This window comes from Trifolium pratense, linkage group LG6 (assembly GCF_020283565.1).
Source record: "Trifolium pratense cultivar HEN17-A07 linkage group LG6, ARS_RC_1.1, whole genome shotgun sequence".
Classification (NCBI taxonomy): domain Eukaryota; kingdom Viridiplantae; phylum Streptophyta; class Magnoliopsida; order Fabales; family Fabaceae; genus Trifolium; species Trifolium pratense.
The window spans coordinates 11412284-11424572 of record NC_060064.1 but is presented as its reverse complement, the minus strand read 5'-3'; the positions used below and the strand labels follow the sequence as shown (position 1 = coordinate 11424572).

The window sequence follows — 12289 nt, the reverse complement described above, 5'->3', positions numbered from 1 at the left end:
CTATTTTTCTTAAAACCAGCACCAAATGAATGCTTTCATGGAGTACAGTATTTAATTAAGAATACAACAAAATTTGTTTAAATACATAAGGGCAAAGTTTTGCAGCATCGTAGAAGTGAAATGTTGTCAACCACTGCTAGGTGCGGTGACTCTTGTGGTGGCTAGGTTATGCGGGGCAGCCAAAACACGAAGAAAAAAAAAACATGTTCTGCCATCTCAAAGCGGGAATGATATTTAACCATAGTAACATGACAATGACCGAAAAGAGTGTACGGAAATGATATCTTGATGAGGAAGATGAACAAATAGAAAGAAGGGAAGAAAAAAAAAAGGTAATGGAAATGTGATGGTTTGGGTACTTCCAAGAATTCTAACGCTTCTGCAACTTAAATTGTGATTGCTTATCCATTATATAGTAGTTCGATTGAGAACTTTTGAGAAATTTTTTAGTTATTTCAATAACCGATCTGCGCGTTGAGGTATGTTGCGTATTGCGTGGATTACAGTCAACCTCGATGCGATCTTTAACAAGTGTTATCGATTCCTTATTTAGACCATACTCCTAAGTCGTGCCCTTTTTAGGTCAAGTTTTGTGATCAAAATAATTATTTCCTTTTGCGTACAGTATAATTGTATGTTATTAACGTTGAAGTGACAACGACTCCCATTTTTCTTTCTATTTCTATGTAAGCTTTGAAGTAAAACACATTTATCTACATTAACGCAGCAGAAAGCTAATGATAGTAAATAAGTAGTTCCATAGTAATGAACTTGCAGATTGTAAGGACTAATTTAGAACGAAATTGAGTAGGTAACTAACAATAAATGAATATGTAATATTCAAAGATTTTAAAAGCAAAGAGCATTTTTGTCAAAAAAGAAAAAAGCAAAGAGCATTCATTTCAAATTTAACCTACATGTACTATGAAAAGTTGCTAGGTAGTACAAACAATCAATAACTATTTTGAAAAGTAATGACGTTAATTTATGGTTGACATGTTACTCTCACTCAGAAAATATCTAAAGATATTGGGTGTGTAACAATAACTTAATTGAATGGCCTTTAACCCTTGTTGCTCACCCAAGAAGATAAAAAAATAGTTACCTAATATCTTTGATCATAAATTGATAATATCATTTATACTCTTTACCTAACAAATATAAAAATAAAACTTGTCTTTTTACCAGATTATTTTCCAATATAAGATCTTTTCACCCTCAAGGTGAACTTACTTTTCACCCTCAACACATGTAAGCACAAACCCCTAACATTGATTTTACACAATTTTTTATCTGCAACAAAATTGTTGACATTTTATTTTTATTAAAAAAAGTCTGGGTAATGAATTAAATATCCTTCTAATAAGCCATACTTCTATTCTTTGCAATTTTAAATGTTTTAAAAAGTTGCAATGTATTTTGTCAAAAAAAAAAAAGTTGCAATGTATTTGATAAAAAAAAAACGTTGCAATGTATTCAGATTTCAGAGAATCAAGATATATTACTACGAATTGTGTCTCTAAGTAGGATTTACCTGCATGATTGTAGTGCATTGATTTATACCTGATTTCAGGTAAAGTGCTCTATCTAGTCTCAGACACAGTTATGGTGGCACAGAAACGTTCCTTCCTAAAACATAGCAACATGGATTACTATAATCTGATGGATAATCCTACACTGATCCAACAGGTTATAAGGTTCTATTTAAAACTTCGGATTTGTGTCAGGTGCTTCTTTCCTAACGTGTATGAATTGTTAAAACTAGAACTAGAATCAACTGACAGTAAAGAAAGACGACATACATGCAACACTAATCCATAAGAAATGAAAAGCCTTCCATATCAGATTAAACCTTTTAATCTTTAACCAAAAAAACATAAACAACAAATCTTGTTACAAACTATACATGTACACTTTGGGATCTTGTTTCCTATCAACGTTCCTAAACAAGCTGATTGGGGCAATACATGCTCAAATAGGAACAGGTTATAGAAGGAAATGCATCTCTAGATAAATCCTTTGACATAGAAATTACCCAAACCTAGGACAATTACACAGAAAATTCAAATAGCAAGATGCTAATCCCAGAAAAGGCTAATAACACCTGCTTGTCACAATGGTCATTTAATCCAAACAAATTTCACAGTACCTGCAAAGACACGAAATGGGTTGGCTATGGTTAAAAACCACCAAAAATTTTGTCAAGCACACTACCAATGTTTGTGAGAACAAAAGCACGTATCAATAAAAATGAAAAACAGTATGACATTGGCAAACAGTGTGGTTTGGAAGTCAAAATATGAGCCATTCAGACACAGAAGATCGCTTATGGCTTATCTCTTGAAGAAACAATCTATTCACCTAAGTTTATGAAAAGTATTTAACCTAAATGCCAGGCAAATACTTTTTGCCTTTTCTGAATGTTTGCCATTCCTCCAAATAAATATAATTGTAGACTTCAGATTTACACAAAAAACAAATAAAGAAATATGTTTACACAAACAACAAATAAATTTATTCAATTATATGATTTTTTTTTTCTCCTATGCATTTCATCTGATTTGACAATACTTGGAAGATACAACTAACTTGTTAATCTGGATGAAAAATATTCATTAAAACTTACAAAGAAATACAACAACCAAGAAAACACATTGTTACCAGATTGGGTCTTCTATACAAGAAGCTCATCTTCAAGAAAATTATATTCAAAAGTGAATTCATTCTTGATTCTTTGACACCTGAATCAGCACACCAAATCATAGACAAGGGGAAAAAAATCAGCAATGCATCGTATTAAATATACAATAAAATTATGCTGAAAAAATAATAATTAAATGTTCACTCAACATACCATCCATGTTTATTATGATCATCATTTGCAATATGAAAATCAAAGTACACATATGTTCCCTGCTCATATTCATCAGTAGCAACTTTGGGCTCTTCATGCCGCTGAAACCATGTATTATACTTTCGGTGGTATCTCCAAGACTGCTTCTTCAGCTCCTTTGCAGCCAAATATTGTTGGTATGTGTTCTACAGAAAAAATACATATAAGCATGCAAGACTGAAAAACATAATAATATTAAATCACATAGTATGTTCGGGTACCTGTTGATAATAAAATGCAAAGAACAGGGTATCAGTGCCAAATGGTTCAAGACCTAATCTCTCCCAAAAGGCAGGATTGTTAACTATAGGCGCTTGTGCTTGAGGATAGCAAGGAGGTGTAATTGTTGGGTGCCTCTTCAAAACCACAACAAAACGGAAATGAAAATTAATTGTAAGTATGACCATACAATAAATTATTCAATAAATAACCCAAAATGCATACAGGAGTATAGGTTCTAGGACGTTCTGAGTCTTTAGCTTGTGGAATTTTGAAGTGTGCTGCCTCAAGCATTTGTAAATTATACTGTTGATCACGAACTCCACCAGAACTAACACTTGATGCACTAAAGCTATCACCAATGGCTCCAAGTTCAACACCATTTCTTCTTCCAATTACACCAAGGCTGCCAGTGGATTGATTGGATTGTAAAGGTTGGCCAGGAGACAAATCAATATCTCTGGAAATTTGAGCAGCTTCTGGAAGAGAGGCAGATACACCTGCCTGCAACATAAGCGACAGTAAACCAAGATCATTATTAAAATTGTGACACACCCATTCCCACATAAATACAAACTGAGTTTTCCACATGTGCGGACAGTAAACCCAGATCATTATTAAAATTGTGACACACCCATTCCCACATAAATACAAACTGAGTTTTCCACATGTGCGGACAGATCAAACAAAATGCATATTTTGCTATCTGCAAATCAGGAATATCTAAGAAATTTAACATTCCATAGCCCCATGTCTCTCAACAGCTTAAAACATGTACTAATATTGAGTTGGCCGTCTGGTTTTCATATCATATGCTCTATATTTATTCAAACATATAGACAAATTTTATTCTACAGACCAATGAACGCTAATATATGCTTCTGCAAGTTATAAAGGGAGTAATATCTTAAAATATAAAAAGAGATCACAAGTTAATTAACATACAGGTGAATCTACAACATATGGCGATTTCAAATCATCTTCAACTATGAGATTCTTGCCAATCCCTGTGCTAGAAGTAGATTCAATTGCTGACTCATCAGGAAAATTCTGATGTTGCTGCTGTTCTTCAATTTTATCTGCATAGTACAAAAATTGAAATATACCCCATCTCTCATAATAATAATCTAGTATCTTCTTAAAAATCATAAACAATTACTGTATTCTTATGAGCGATTTATTCACATGTTGATTTTGAGATGATTCAACCATCATTAAAGTAATTTTAAAATTTGAATCACACACCAACTACATAGAAAACTTATTCCTGATTGACTTACTGGTAGACCTCAATGACCTCATACAAAACCACCACTTCACATGACATGATATTGACATTTTAGGTATTTATTTATTCATTTAGAGGGAATCTCAAAATTGAGACTCCTTAAACACCAAGTACCATGAAGGAACAAACAAGGATCTTTCACAAAAACATCACTTGTTTTCCTGGGAACTAACTAGACAAAATCATACTACTCTCAAGCACTCCCTTTTTTAAATGAGAAAAGAAGCGACCAAAGAGGAAATGTCATAAAGCAAAAAATAATCTAAGATATATAGAGTAACACAAGATACCTGCATCTTTAGCAAAACCGGGAATTGGCTGTTGACTAGACGGGGAAAGAACAGAGTTGGGCTGCTGTACTGAGACAGACGAAATACCGCTGAAGCCTGGGGATTGGGCACCAAGTCCCATACCAGATTGTGAAGAAACAGATGGGCCTTGAGAGTTGAACTGCACATATCACAACATATCATACCAAATATTGAAAGAGTTCATGGTTGAGAGAATTTGAGACAAAAAAAACTAGGATTATGTATTGTGTTGTTTTTCATTACTGATACACTGCATATTAGCTGTATTTATATAGTAATGAGATGAAGCTGTATATTATCATTTCAAAGAAAATAAAACTATTAACTAGAAAAGTTTAAGTTACACTGGAGTAAATTGAGGGACAATTAAGAAGGGTACTACATTGTAGAAACGCAAAGAAGTTTTGAATGTACGAACTTCAATGCTATGTGTGTACTGATGATATACCCCACCCAACCATCCTCACGCACATGCAGTTAACAATACAAGTTTGTCAAACCAATCACATATCATCATGAAGAGTTTAAGCAGTACTTGAAACTACAGAATGAAATGTCAGACAATGTTGAAATGATCCACAAATCAAAATTTTAATTCGTGTAAAAAAATTCTTAATTGTTTCTACAGCAATCACAGAAGAACATGGTTCACGGAATCAGAAAAATTATCAGGTTGTAAATTTTAACTGACAGACTTTTTTCCATGATTTCCTAGACAAGCAAAGGAAACTAAAAATTGACTTCCAATTCTACTTGCAATTTATAAAGAGGTACCAAGCATTTGTAGTAAAGACCCATATGAAAATTTAGGTGGCTTGGTGAGGGCTCAATTAAGTCCCTCACCGGTGTACCATTCATTTTGACCATTAGATTAAATAATCTCACATTATCTCATTATTCATTACCACACTGGATCTAATCTCCTCTTTGCTTCACTTCTTTTCTCTCTCCTCTCAACTTCTGCATCGTGGCAAAGAAGCACTCCGTACTCCGTATCTTAAAGAAAACATTATAGGCTTGGTTTGGGTTTTGTGTGAACAATTTTTCTTAAAAATTAAAGACTGGATCTGGGATTCAAGGAATTTATGGGAAGAATGAAATGGATTTTGAGAATAAAAAATTATCATAGGACTTTTAACACTTTGTACTGGCACTCTTTTCCTCTCATGGCTAGAAAAAATCCAATCTTCACTTCTACCCTCGTTGTAGGGGTTATAGCTGGGAGATTAGAGAAACACCTCAACATCACCATATAAATATTCATTCTTCACAATGAAGCAGAGCCTACAAAATCTATTAATCATTTTATCTTAACTCTCTTTCAACACAAGAATGGATATTATCAATGAATGGACTGCAAAGTTTGTGTTCCCCAATATTATCAAGGTGCTTTCATTGTAGGTTGTCTCGTTGTGATTCCATAACAATAAACTAAACTAAATCAACTAAATTCTTTCCCATGCTAAGATCTACAAGAGCCCTAAAATAATTTCACCATTAAAGCACCGTGTGAAAAATTAAATTGAAGACAAAACAGTCACAGAGATGGGGAGAGAAAGCAAGGAGGTAACGTGGGAATGTGAACATCTTCTGTTTTTAACTAATGTTCTTCTTTTAGTGAAGCAAAGAGGAGATTAGATTTATGAAAAAAACGAGAGATTAGATATAGTGTGGTAATGAATAATGAGATCATGAGAGATTATTCGATCTACTGATCAAATTGAATGGTACACCGGTGAGGGACAGAATTGAGCCCTCACCTTAGAAACCACCGAAAATTTATTGAACTATGCCAATATCAAAAGGAAATGTGATTGCACATTTCGGCCAGACAAATCAAATATACAAGCCAACGCCAAACCACAGCAAATCTATTGTAAAAGAACAAGCAAAGAGAAGCCAAATTTAATGTCAAGAAAGAGTACCTGCTGCAAAAGTGGATTTTGTTGTTGGGAAGAAAACTGCTTGTGGTTTCCTCCGACAAGGGAAGGCATATTAAGAAGGGTACTGGGCCCTTGTTGTTGCACTTGCTGAAGCTTCTGCAAAAACTTTTCCCTTTGATCAGGAGCTATTTCAGTTCTTCCACGAACCTGCCCCTGAATTTCAAAATGAAAGCATCCCTTCAATGGAATTATTTAAAATAGAAAGTGAAATACATGGAATGATACTTTCATCCAACCAAACAATAAAGTAACTTTTCAAACTATTTGTAGTGGTCTGATTAGTATTCAAACCCACCAATGCAATTATCTATTATGCACCCATGTAATTATTTTCCATATAAATTATTCAAACATCACACAATACAGAACAGACACATAAATCTCACAGTGGAAGGTCACCAAAGCTATTTAATCAAGCATATGATATTTAATCAAAAATATGATAAAATAAACCAAGGTATAAATCAAATTTCAATCATGATAAATCAATTGATCATTGTATACATAATTTTTTGGCAAACTGTGTAATTATACTGGTAGAGTCATTCAGAAGTCTATATCAGTAGATAACCCCATAGCGTTTTAAGTGCTGATTATTCTATAGATATCACACGGCATTCAATACGATATGACATGTCATAGTAAAATAAAAAAAGATAATGATAATAATAGAGTAGGTATAGCTGAATTCCATAAAAATTATAAGAAAATGACAGGTTCCAGAATTCATATCCATAAAAGTTCAGATTATGACTTTATTGTTTATCCAAACAACTGATATCTATCACAGTTGAAGTTAAACATCGGTAAATAACTTAATTTTTGTCGATACCTGTCCAAAAGTTCACATGTCTAGTTTAACAAATTACCAAATTGAGCAGTGGACAACTAAATAGCAAAAAAAGAAAATTTAAGGACAGAAACTTTACTGCATCATTCTGATTTTGAAAGGGACTTCCAGGTCTCCATTGCATGCCGGGAACCACAGAAGGGGAGAAAACTCTCCCAGATACAGCTGCAGCTTCACTGACAGTACCAGAGTCAACTGAGGTGGGTCCATCATTAGCTTTCCCAACCTGAGGCAAGATCAATCTATTACTTAGCGGGGATACAAGAGGCTGCACCATCCCACTACTTCCAAGTCTATCATCAGCTCCCAATATGTTTCGCTTAGTTATTTCTGAGGCTGAAGGGACTGAACCAGGGGACCCATTACTAGAAACCATGTTTCCAGAACCAAGAGGGATGCTGGCTGTTGCTTGATTTGACAAGCTGTTTCTGCTCCTCGCAAGTGCTACATCAGAAAGCGACGGAGATGGTCTACGGTTAGGGAAGCTATTAATTTCTTCTTCCTTTGGAGAGGCAGACTGGTTTACAACAGCATTCTCCAAGACATTTCGAACAGAATTTGAACCAGGAAGGACTGCAGCAGCTGGTGCACTGGACAAGTTAAGAGCAGAAACATTCACAGAGGCAGGAGTAGCATGGTTGCCAGTAGGTGTTGAAGCAGAAGGGCTAATTCCACCACTTTTAGGAGGTGGAGTTTTTGCCACAATGTCCGAATTGCTATCCTGAGACGCCGTCTCATCAGCTTGCTCCTGGATAGAAGCATTCCAATGATTACAAATCAGTTTCGAACAAGAATGACATCCATCTATTTAAACATCAATTAATGAAAATGCAGCTTTTCTACCCTTTGACTGCTCGTCTGGTAATTCGACCAAGTTTACTTGGTGAGACTGCAGTCCTGATTCCATTATTAATAATATTAATTTTCAACACGTGCTATTCGATATGCCATCAGAAATTGCTTAAATTTGGTTATCAAGTGCCATGTTTAAGATTGATATCGTAAAAATTGGATTAAATAACAATTTGTGAGTGTTTTCCTCATGACATAGGTATATTATCCTTTTATGCTATACTCTTTTGCGCTATATATTACTTTGGGATATGATACCACTCATGATAAGCATCCCACTTCCACAATCACAATACTAATTCAGTACTACTTGAAGCAAAGTAGATTAACCTTCCTATCAGAAACAATGACTTGAATTCACTATTTATAATTGCAAACCAATAACCATAATCATCACAATACAAGTAAAGGGGATAAACCAAATGTTATTTATGCAAGAAAATATCTGAGAGGAGCATCCAACAAGAGTAAATTTAACTACATAATAGCAATAATCCCAAAGAAAAATTCTGAAACATCCTTAAATACAATTTTCTACAGCAGAGTTCACAGAAATATTTTCAGGTCATAAAAACAAGAAATACATACAGATGTTTGTGATGACGCTGACAGTGATACAGATGCTACCAGAGGATTCTTCAAGCTAAGACCAGGTACCCCCTGAAAAAATACATAATAAATTTCCACTTCTAGAAAGAATGACTCTAATTAATATAATATGTTAGCATAAACAAAGTTTGTATAACAAATGGATTTTAAACATAAGGGCCTAGAGTAAAAAACCCAGCATACAACACCAATAACATAATAACCACCAAAGCATTTTCCCACTAGGTGGATCAACTCGATGGATTAAACAATGCTATAATGTCTTGTCATGAATCATCATGTGTAAAATAACATGCCAATAACACAAATCTACATACGATTGATATGTACTTCTGTTCAAGCTATGCATGTTTGCAACCAAAAAATAATGAATAAACAAATACCTTTGCAAGACCAGTGGGAATTGTAACAAGATCTTCTAGAATCTTCCCCTCGTCTAAAGGTAATGAACTTATTGTCTAGAAAAATAGACAATCCAATACGGGAAATTCAAGGGAAAAAATGATAATATGCAAAAATTAACTGATGTGTACCAAACCAAAAACACAAATCTACATATGATCGGTACGTAGGTGTGTGCAAGGTATGCATGTTTGCATCCAAAAAACAATGAATAAACAAATACCTTTGTCACAGCAACACTTGTGGGATTTGTAACAAGATCTTCTAGAGTATCAACCTTGTCTAAAGGTAATGAACTGTATAGGTCATCAATATCATCAAACTCATCAAAATCATCCTGTAAAAGGAAAAATTAATTAGATTAGATAAAGAAAATAAAAAACCAGTAATGAATCATAAATTTTGAACATGATAAGGAAAGAGAGAGGAAGTTTCTCCACCCTCCAACATGACTTATGAATTAAATTTTGTGCCATCACACAGTATACTTTTGGACAAATATATCGTCTGGAAGTACACTTCTTGAAAGGTGTGTGGTTTTTAGAAATGTCAGGTATGGGGAAAGTTCCTACGAAAGACATATGGATCGAGGAACCTGGAGGGGCTAGGAGTAGTGTTTCATTTCAAAATCTTGAAAATTATAGAGGTGACCAAGGAAATATTGGAAAACTTGCATGGTATTCTCGCATTCATTCCTATTATTTTGAAATATTTTCATATAAGTGGAAATTTACTTAAAATTAATAAATAAATAAAAAAAAAACCCTCCTCCATCTTCCCTCCAATTTCCAAATACACCCTTAAGGACACAAATAAATAGATAAATACTATATAAAAAGTCATATAGATGCATCAGCATTCACTTGGTTTCCAACTTCTCAAAGCATAATGATTTCTAAAAGACAAACCTGATTACGCTCTACATAGTCATCCAAGAAATCTTTCACATCATTAACCTGCTCTGGACTCAATTCGTCATTATCTAGAAGCCTCAAAACTAATTCACATTTATTTATATGAGCCTTGTGCCGAGTAATTGATGTCTCCAGATGCGTCTACAAAACAAATGGAACATGACAATGGACATGAGAAAGAAAAAATTATCATTCCCGCAAACAATATGTCCTTTACTCCATACCAATCTAGGAGGCCTGTTTTTTCCTTTCTTGACTGTAAGGCCTTCAAGCTCGGCTTCAAAGCTATCAATCTGAGATTCTAACTCTCCAACCTAGTCACATATTCAAGAAACAGTACACTGGTCAAATTAATATGACCTCAATTAAAAGTTATAAGATCGAGGAGACAGCATAACAAAATTGTCGAGAAAATTGGCACTAACTGGTACACAAAATATGTAAGAGAAGCATATCTCATGAACCAAATGAACTTATAAATTGCTAAATGCTAACAGTATAAAGGTGTAAAAATAGACTATAACTTATATCATGTTGCAATAAACATTATACACAATTACAAGGTAAACATGGCTAATTATTTTCCTAAGCAAGCACTCTGCACATGAAGGCATACGCACATAAGCTACAAATACTAGCCATACTGGACACAACAGAGCAAAATAGGAAGTTGTACAAAGGAATTGATTTCGTACCACATTGTTTAACCAATCCCTTGTCTCCGATTTAGCCTTCTCTCTCGGATCCTATCAGAAAACAGTCAGATAACACATTCCTCAGCCCAAAACTGACAAACATAGCCATATAACACCAAGAAAAAACGCACGAATTGGTAAAAATGACAGAAATACAAAAACAAAAAAAGGCAGTGACTCACAGTCTTAGGCTGCTGACCCAAGCCTTCTTTCGAGAATGCTTTGGTCTTCGTTTCCTTCTCACATATCTTAAATCTTTCCATTTCTCGTTCAATTAACTTCCGAGCATCCACCAGCGCTTGCTCATACGAGGCACTAACCTATATCGAGGAGAAAAATCATTGTCAAACTCAAATCCAATTATTTAAATTCCAACATTTATCATTTAAATCATCAATTAAAGTTGAAATACCACTACCATAAAATCAGACAGAACAATACTTAACTAGCATCACTAAACAAATAAAATTAGCAAAATCCACTCAATTAACTTAATTAAAGTTCATAACAGCATTTTTATTGCATTAATCAACAATTAAGTTGAAATACCTTCTTATCCTTGATTTCACTGGATTGAATCCATGTCTTAATTTGATCTCTATACCTCTGAAGCTTCTTAATCTCCTTTTTAAGGTCTGCCTCAAATTTCTCCTTCTGATTTGCATTGTCCGTATCATAAACCTATCACATCCAATAAGAAGCGATGATTAACATCGTTTAGTTCATAATCAGTGAAAATTGAGTAAAATAAAAACGATGAAAAACGAAAAAGTGAAAGAAGAATTAGAAAAACCTTGTTCCAGATACTATCGAATACTTCAACGCCTTCTTGAACCTTCTTAAGAACACGATCTATTTCTCCTTGAAGCTTTCGACTCGCACCCATTTGATTAGGGTTTTATCAATTTCATACAATTTTCGAAGTGGTGAATGAATGAATGATTAGAGAAAAACGATTCTGGTTTTAGGGTTTGTTTATGCTCTCTCTCACACACACACTCGTTTTGTTTGCTAGAGAAGACGCGGAGATTCTACCCCGATGTTTTCGTTCATTTTATTTTCTACGTTCAATTATTTATTTTATTTTCATTTTTATTTTTTTGACGTAATTTTCATTTTTATTATTTTTTTATTTCATTTCATGTTATTTTCTAATTGGCAAAATTACACTACAGATCCTTTATCTTATTTTTTTGTAACAATTTGGTCCTTTATCTTTTTTTTGTAACAATTTGATCCTTTATCTTTTTTTTTTTGTAACACTTTGGTCCTTATCTTATTTATTTATAAAAAATAAATGACCAAAGTGTTAC

The 12289-nt window shown here is 33.9% G+C and overlaps 1 protein-coding gene across 2 annotated transcripts; it reads right to left on the bottom strand.

The window, feature by feature from the left end:
* Positions 1–1841: 1841 nt before the first annotated feature.
* On the bottom strand, positions 1842–12064 carry LOC123890063 (CCR4-NOT transcription complex subunit 3). 2 transcript variants are annotated; one of them, XM_045939600.1, is made up of 18 exons: positions 11770–12036; positions 11526–11657; positions 11159–11296; positions 10977–11027; positions 10506–10595; positions 10276–10422; positions 9591–9704; positions 9349–9423; positions 8945–9016; positions 7584–8252; positions 6637–6807; positions 4691–4850; positions 4058–4191; positions 3338–3616; positions 3115–3249; positions 2855–3039; positions 2662–2741; positions 1842–2149 (listed from the first exon to the last, which is right to left on the bottom strand). In XM_045939600.1, the coding sequence occupies exons 1-17, from the start codon at positions 11860–11862 to the stop codon at positions 2675–2677; spliced, it is 2712 nt and encodes a 903-aa protein (XP_045795556.1). In that variant the 5' UTR covers positions 11863–12036; the 3' UTR covers positions 1842–2149; positions 2662–2674. The 2 variants fall into 2 exon arrangements, with proteins under 2 accessions (XP_045795556.1, XP_045795557.1); XM_045939601.1 differs by lacking the exon at positions 9349–9423 and having other exon boundaries at positions 11770–12064.
* Positions 12065–12289: the final 225 nt, after the last annotated feature.

Excerpts from the sequence above, each read along its gene's own strand:
- LOC123890063 (XM_045939600.1), bottom strand. The coding sequence starts at position 11,862 with ATGGGTGCGAGTCGAAAGCTTCAAGGAGAAATAGATCGTGTTCTTAAG. Across the intron at positions 9,424-9,590 it reads CAAGTGTTGCTGTGACAAAG|ACAATAAGTTCATTACCTTT; the intron begins GTATTTGTTTAT and ends CTATTTTTCTAG. Across the intron at positions 3,250-3,337 it reads GTCCTAGAACCTATACTCCT|AGGCACCCAACAATTACACC; the intron begins GTATGCATTTTG and ends GTGGTTTTGAAG.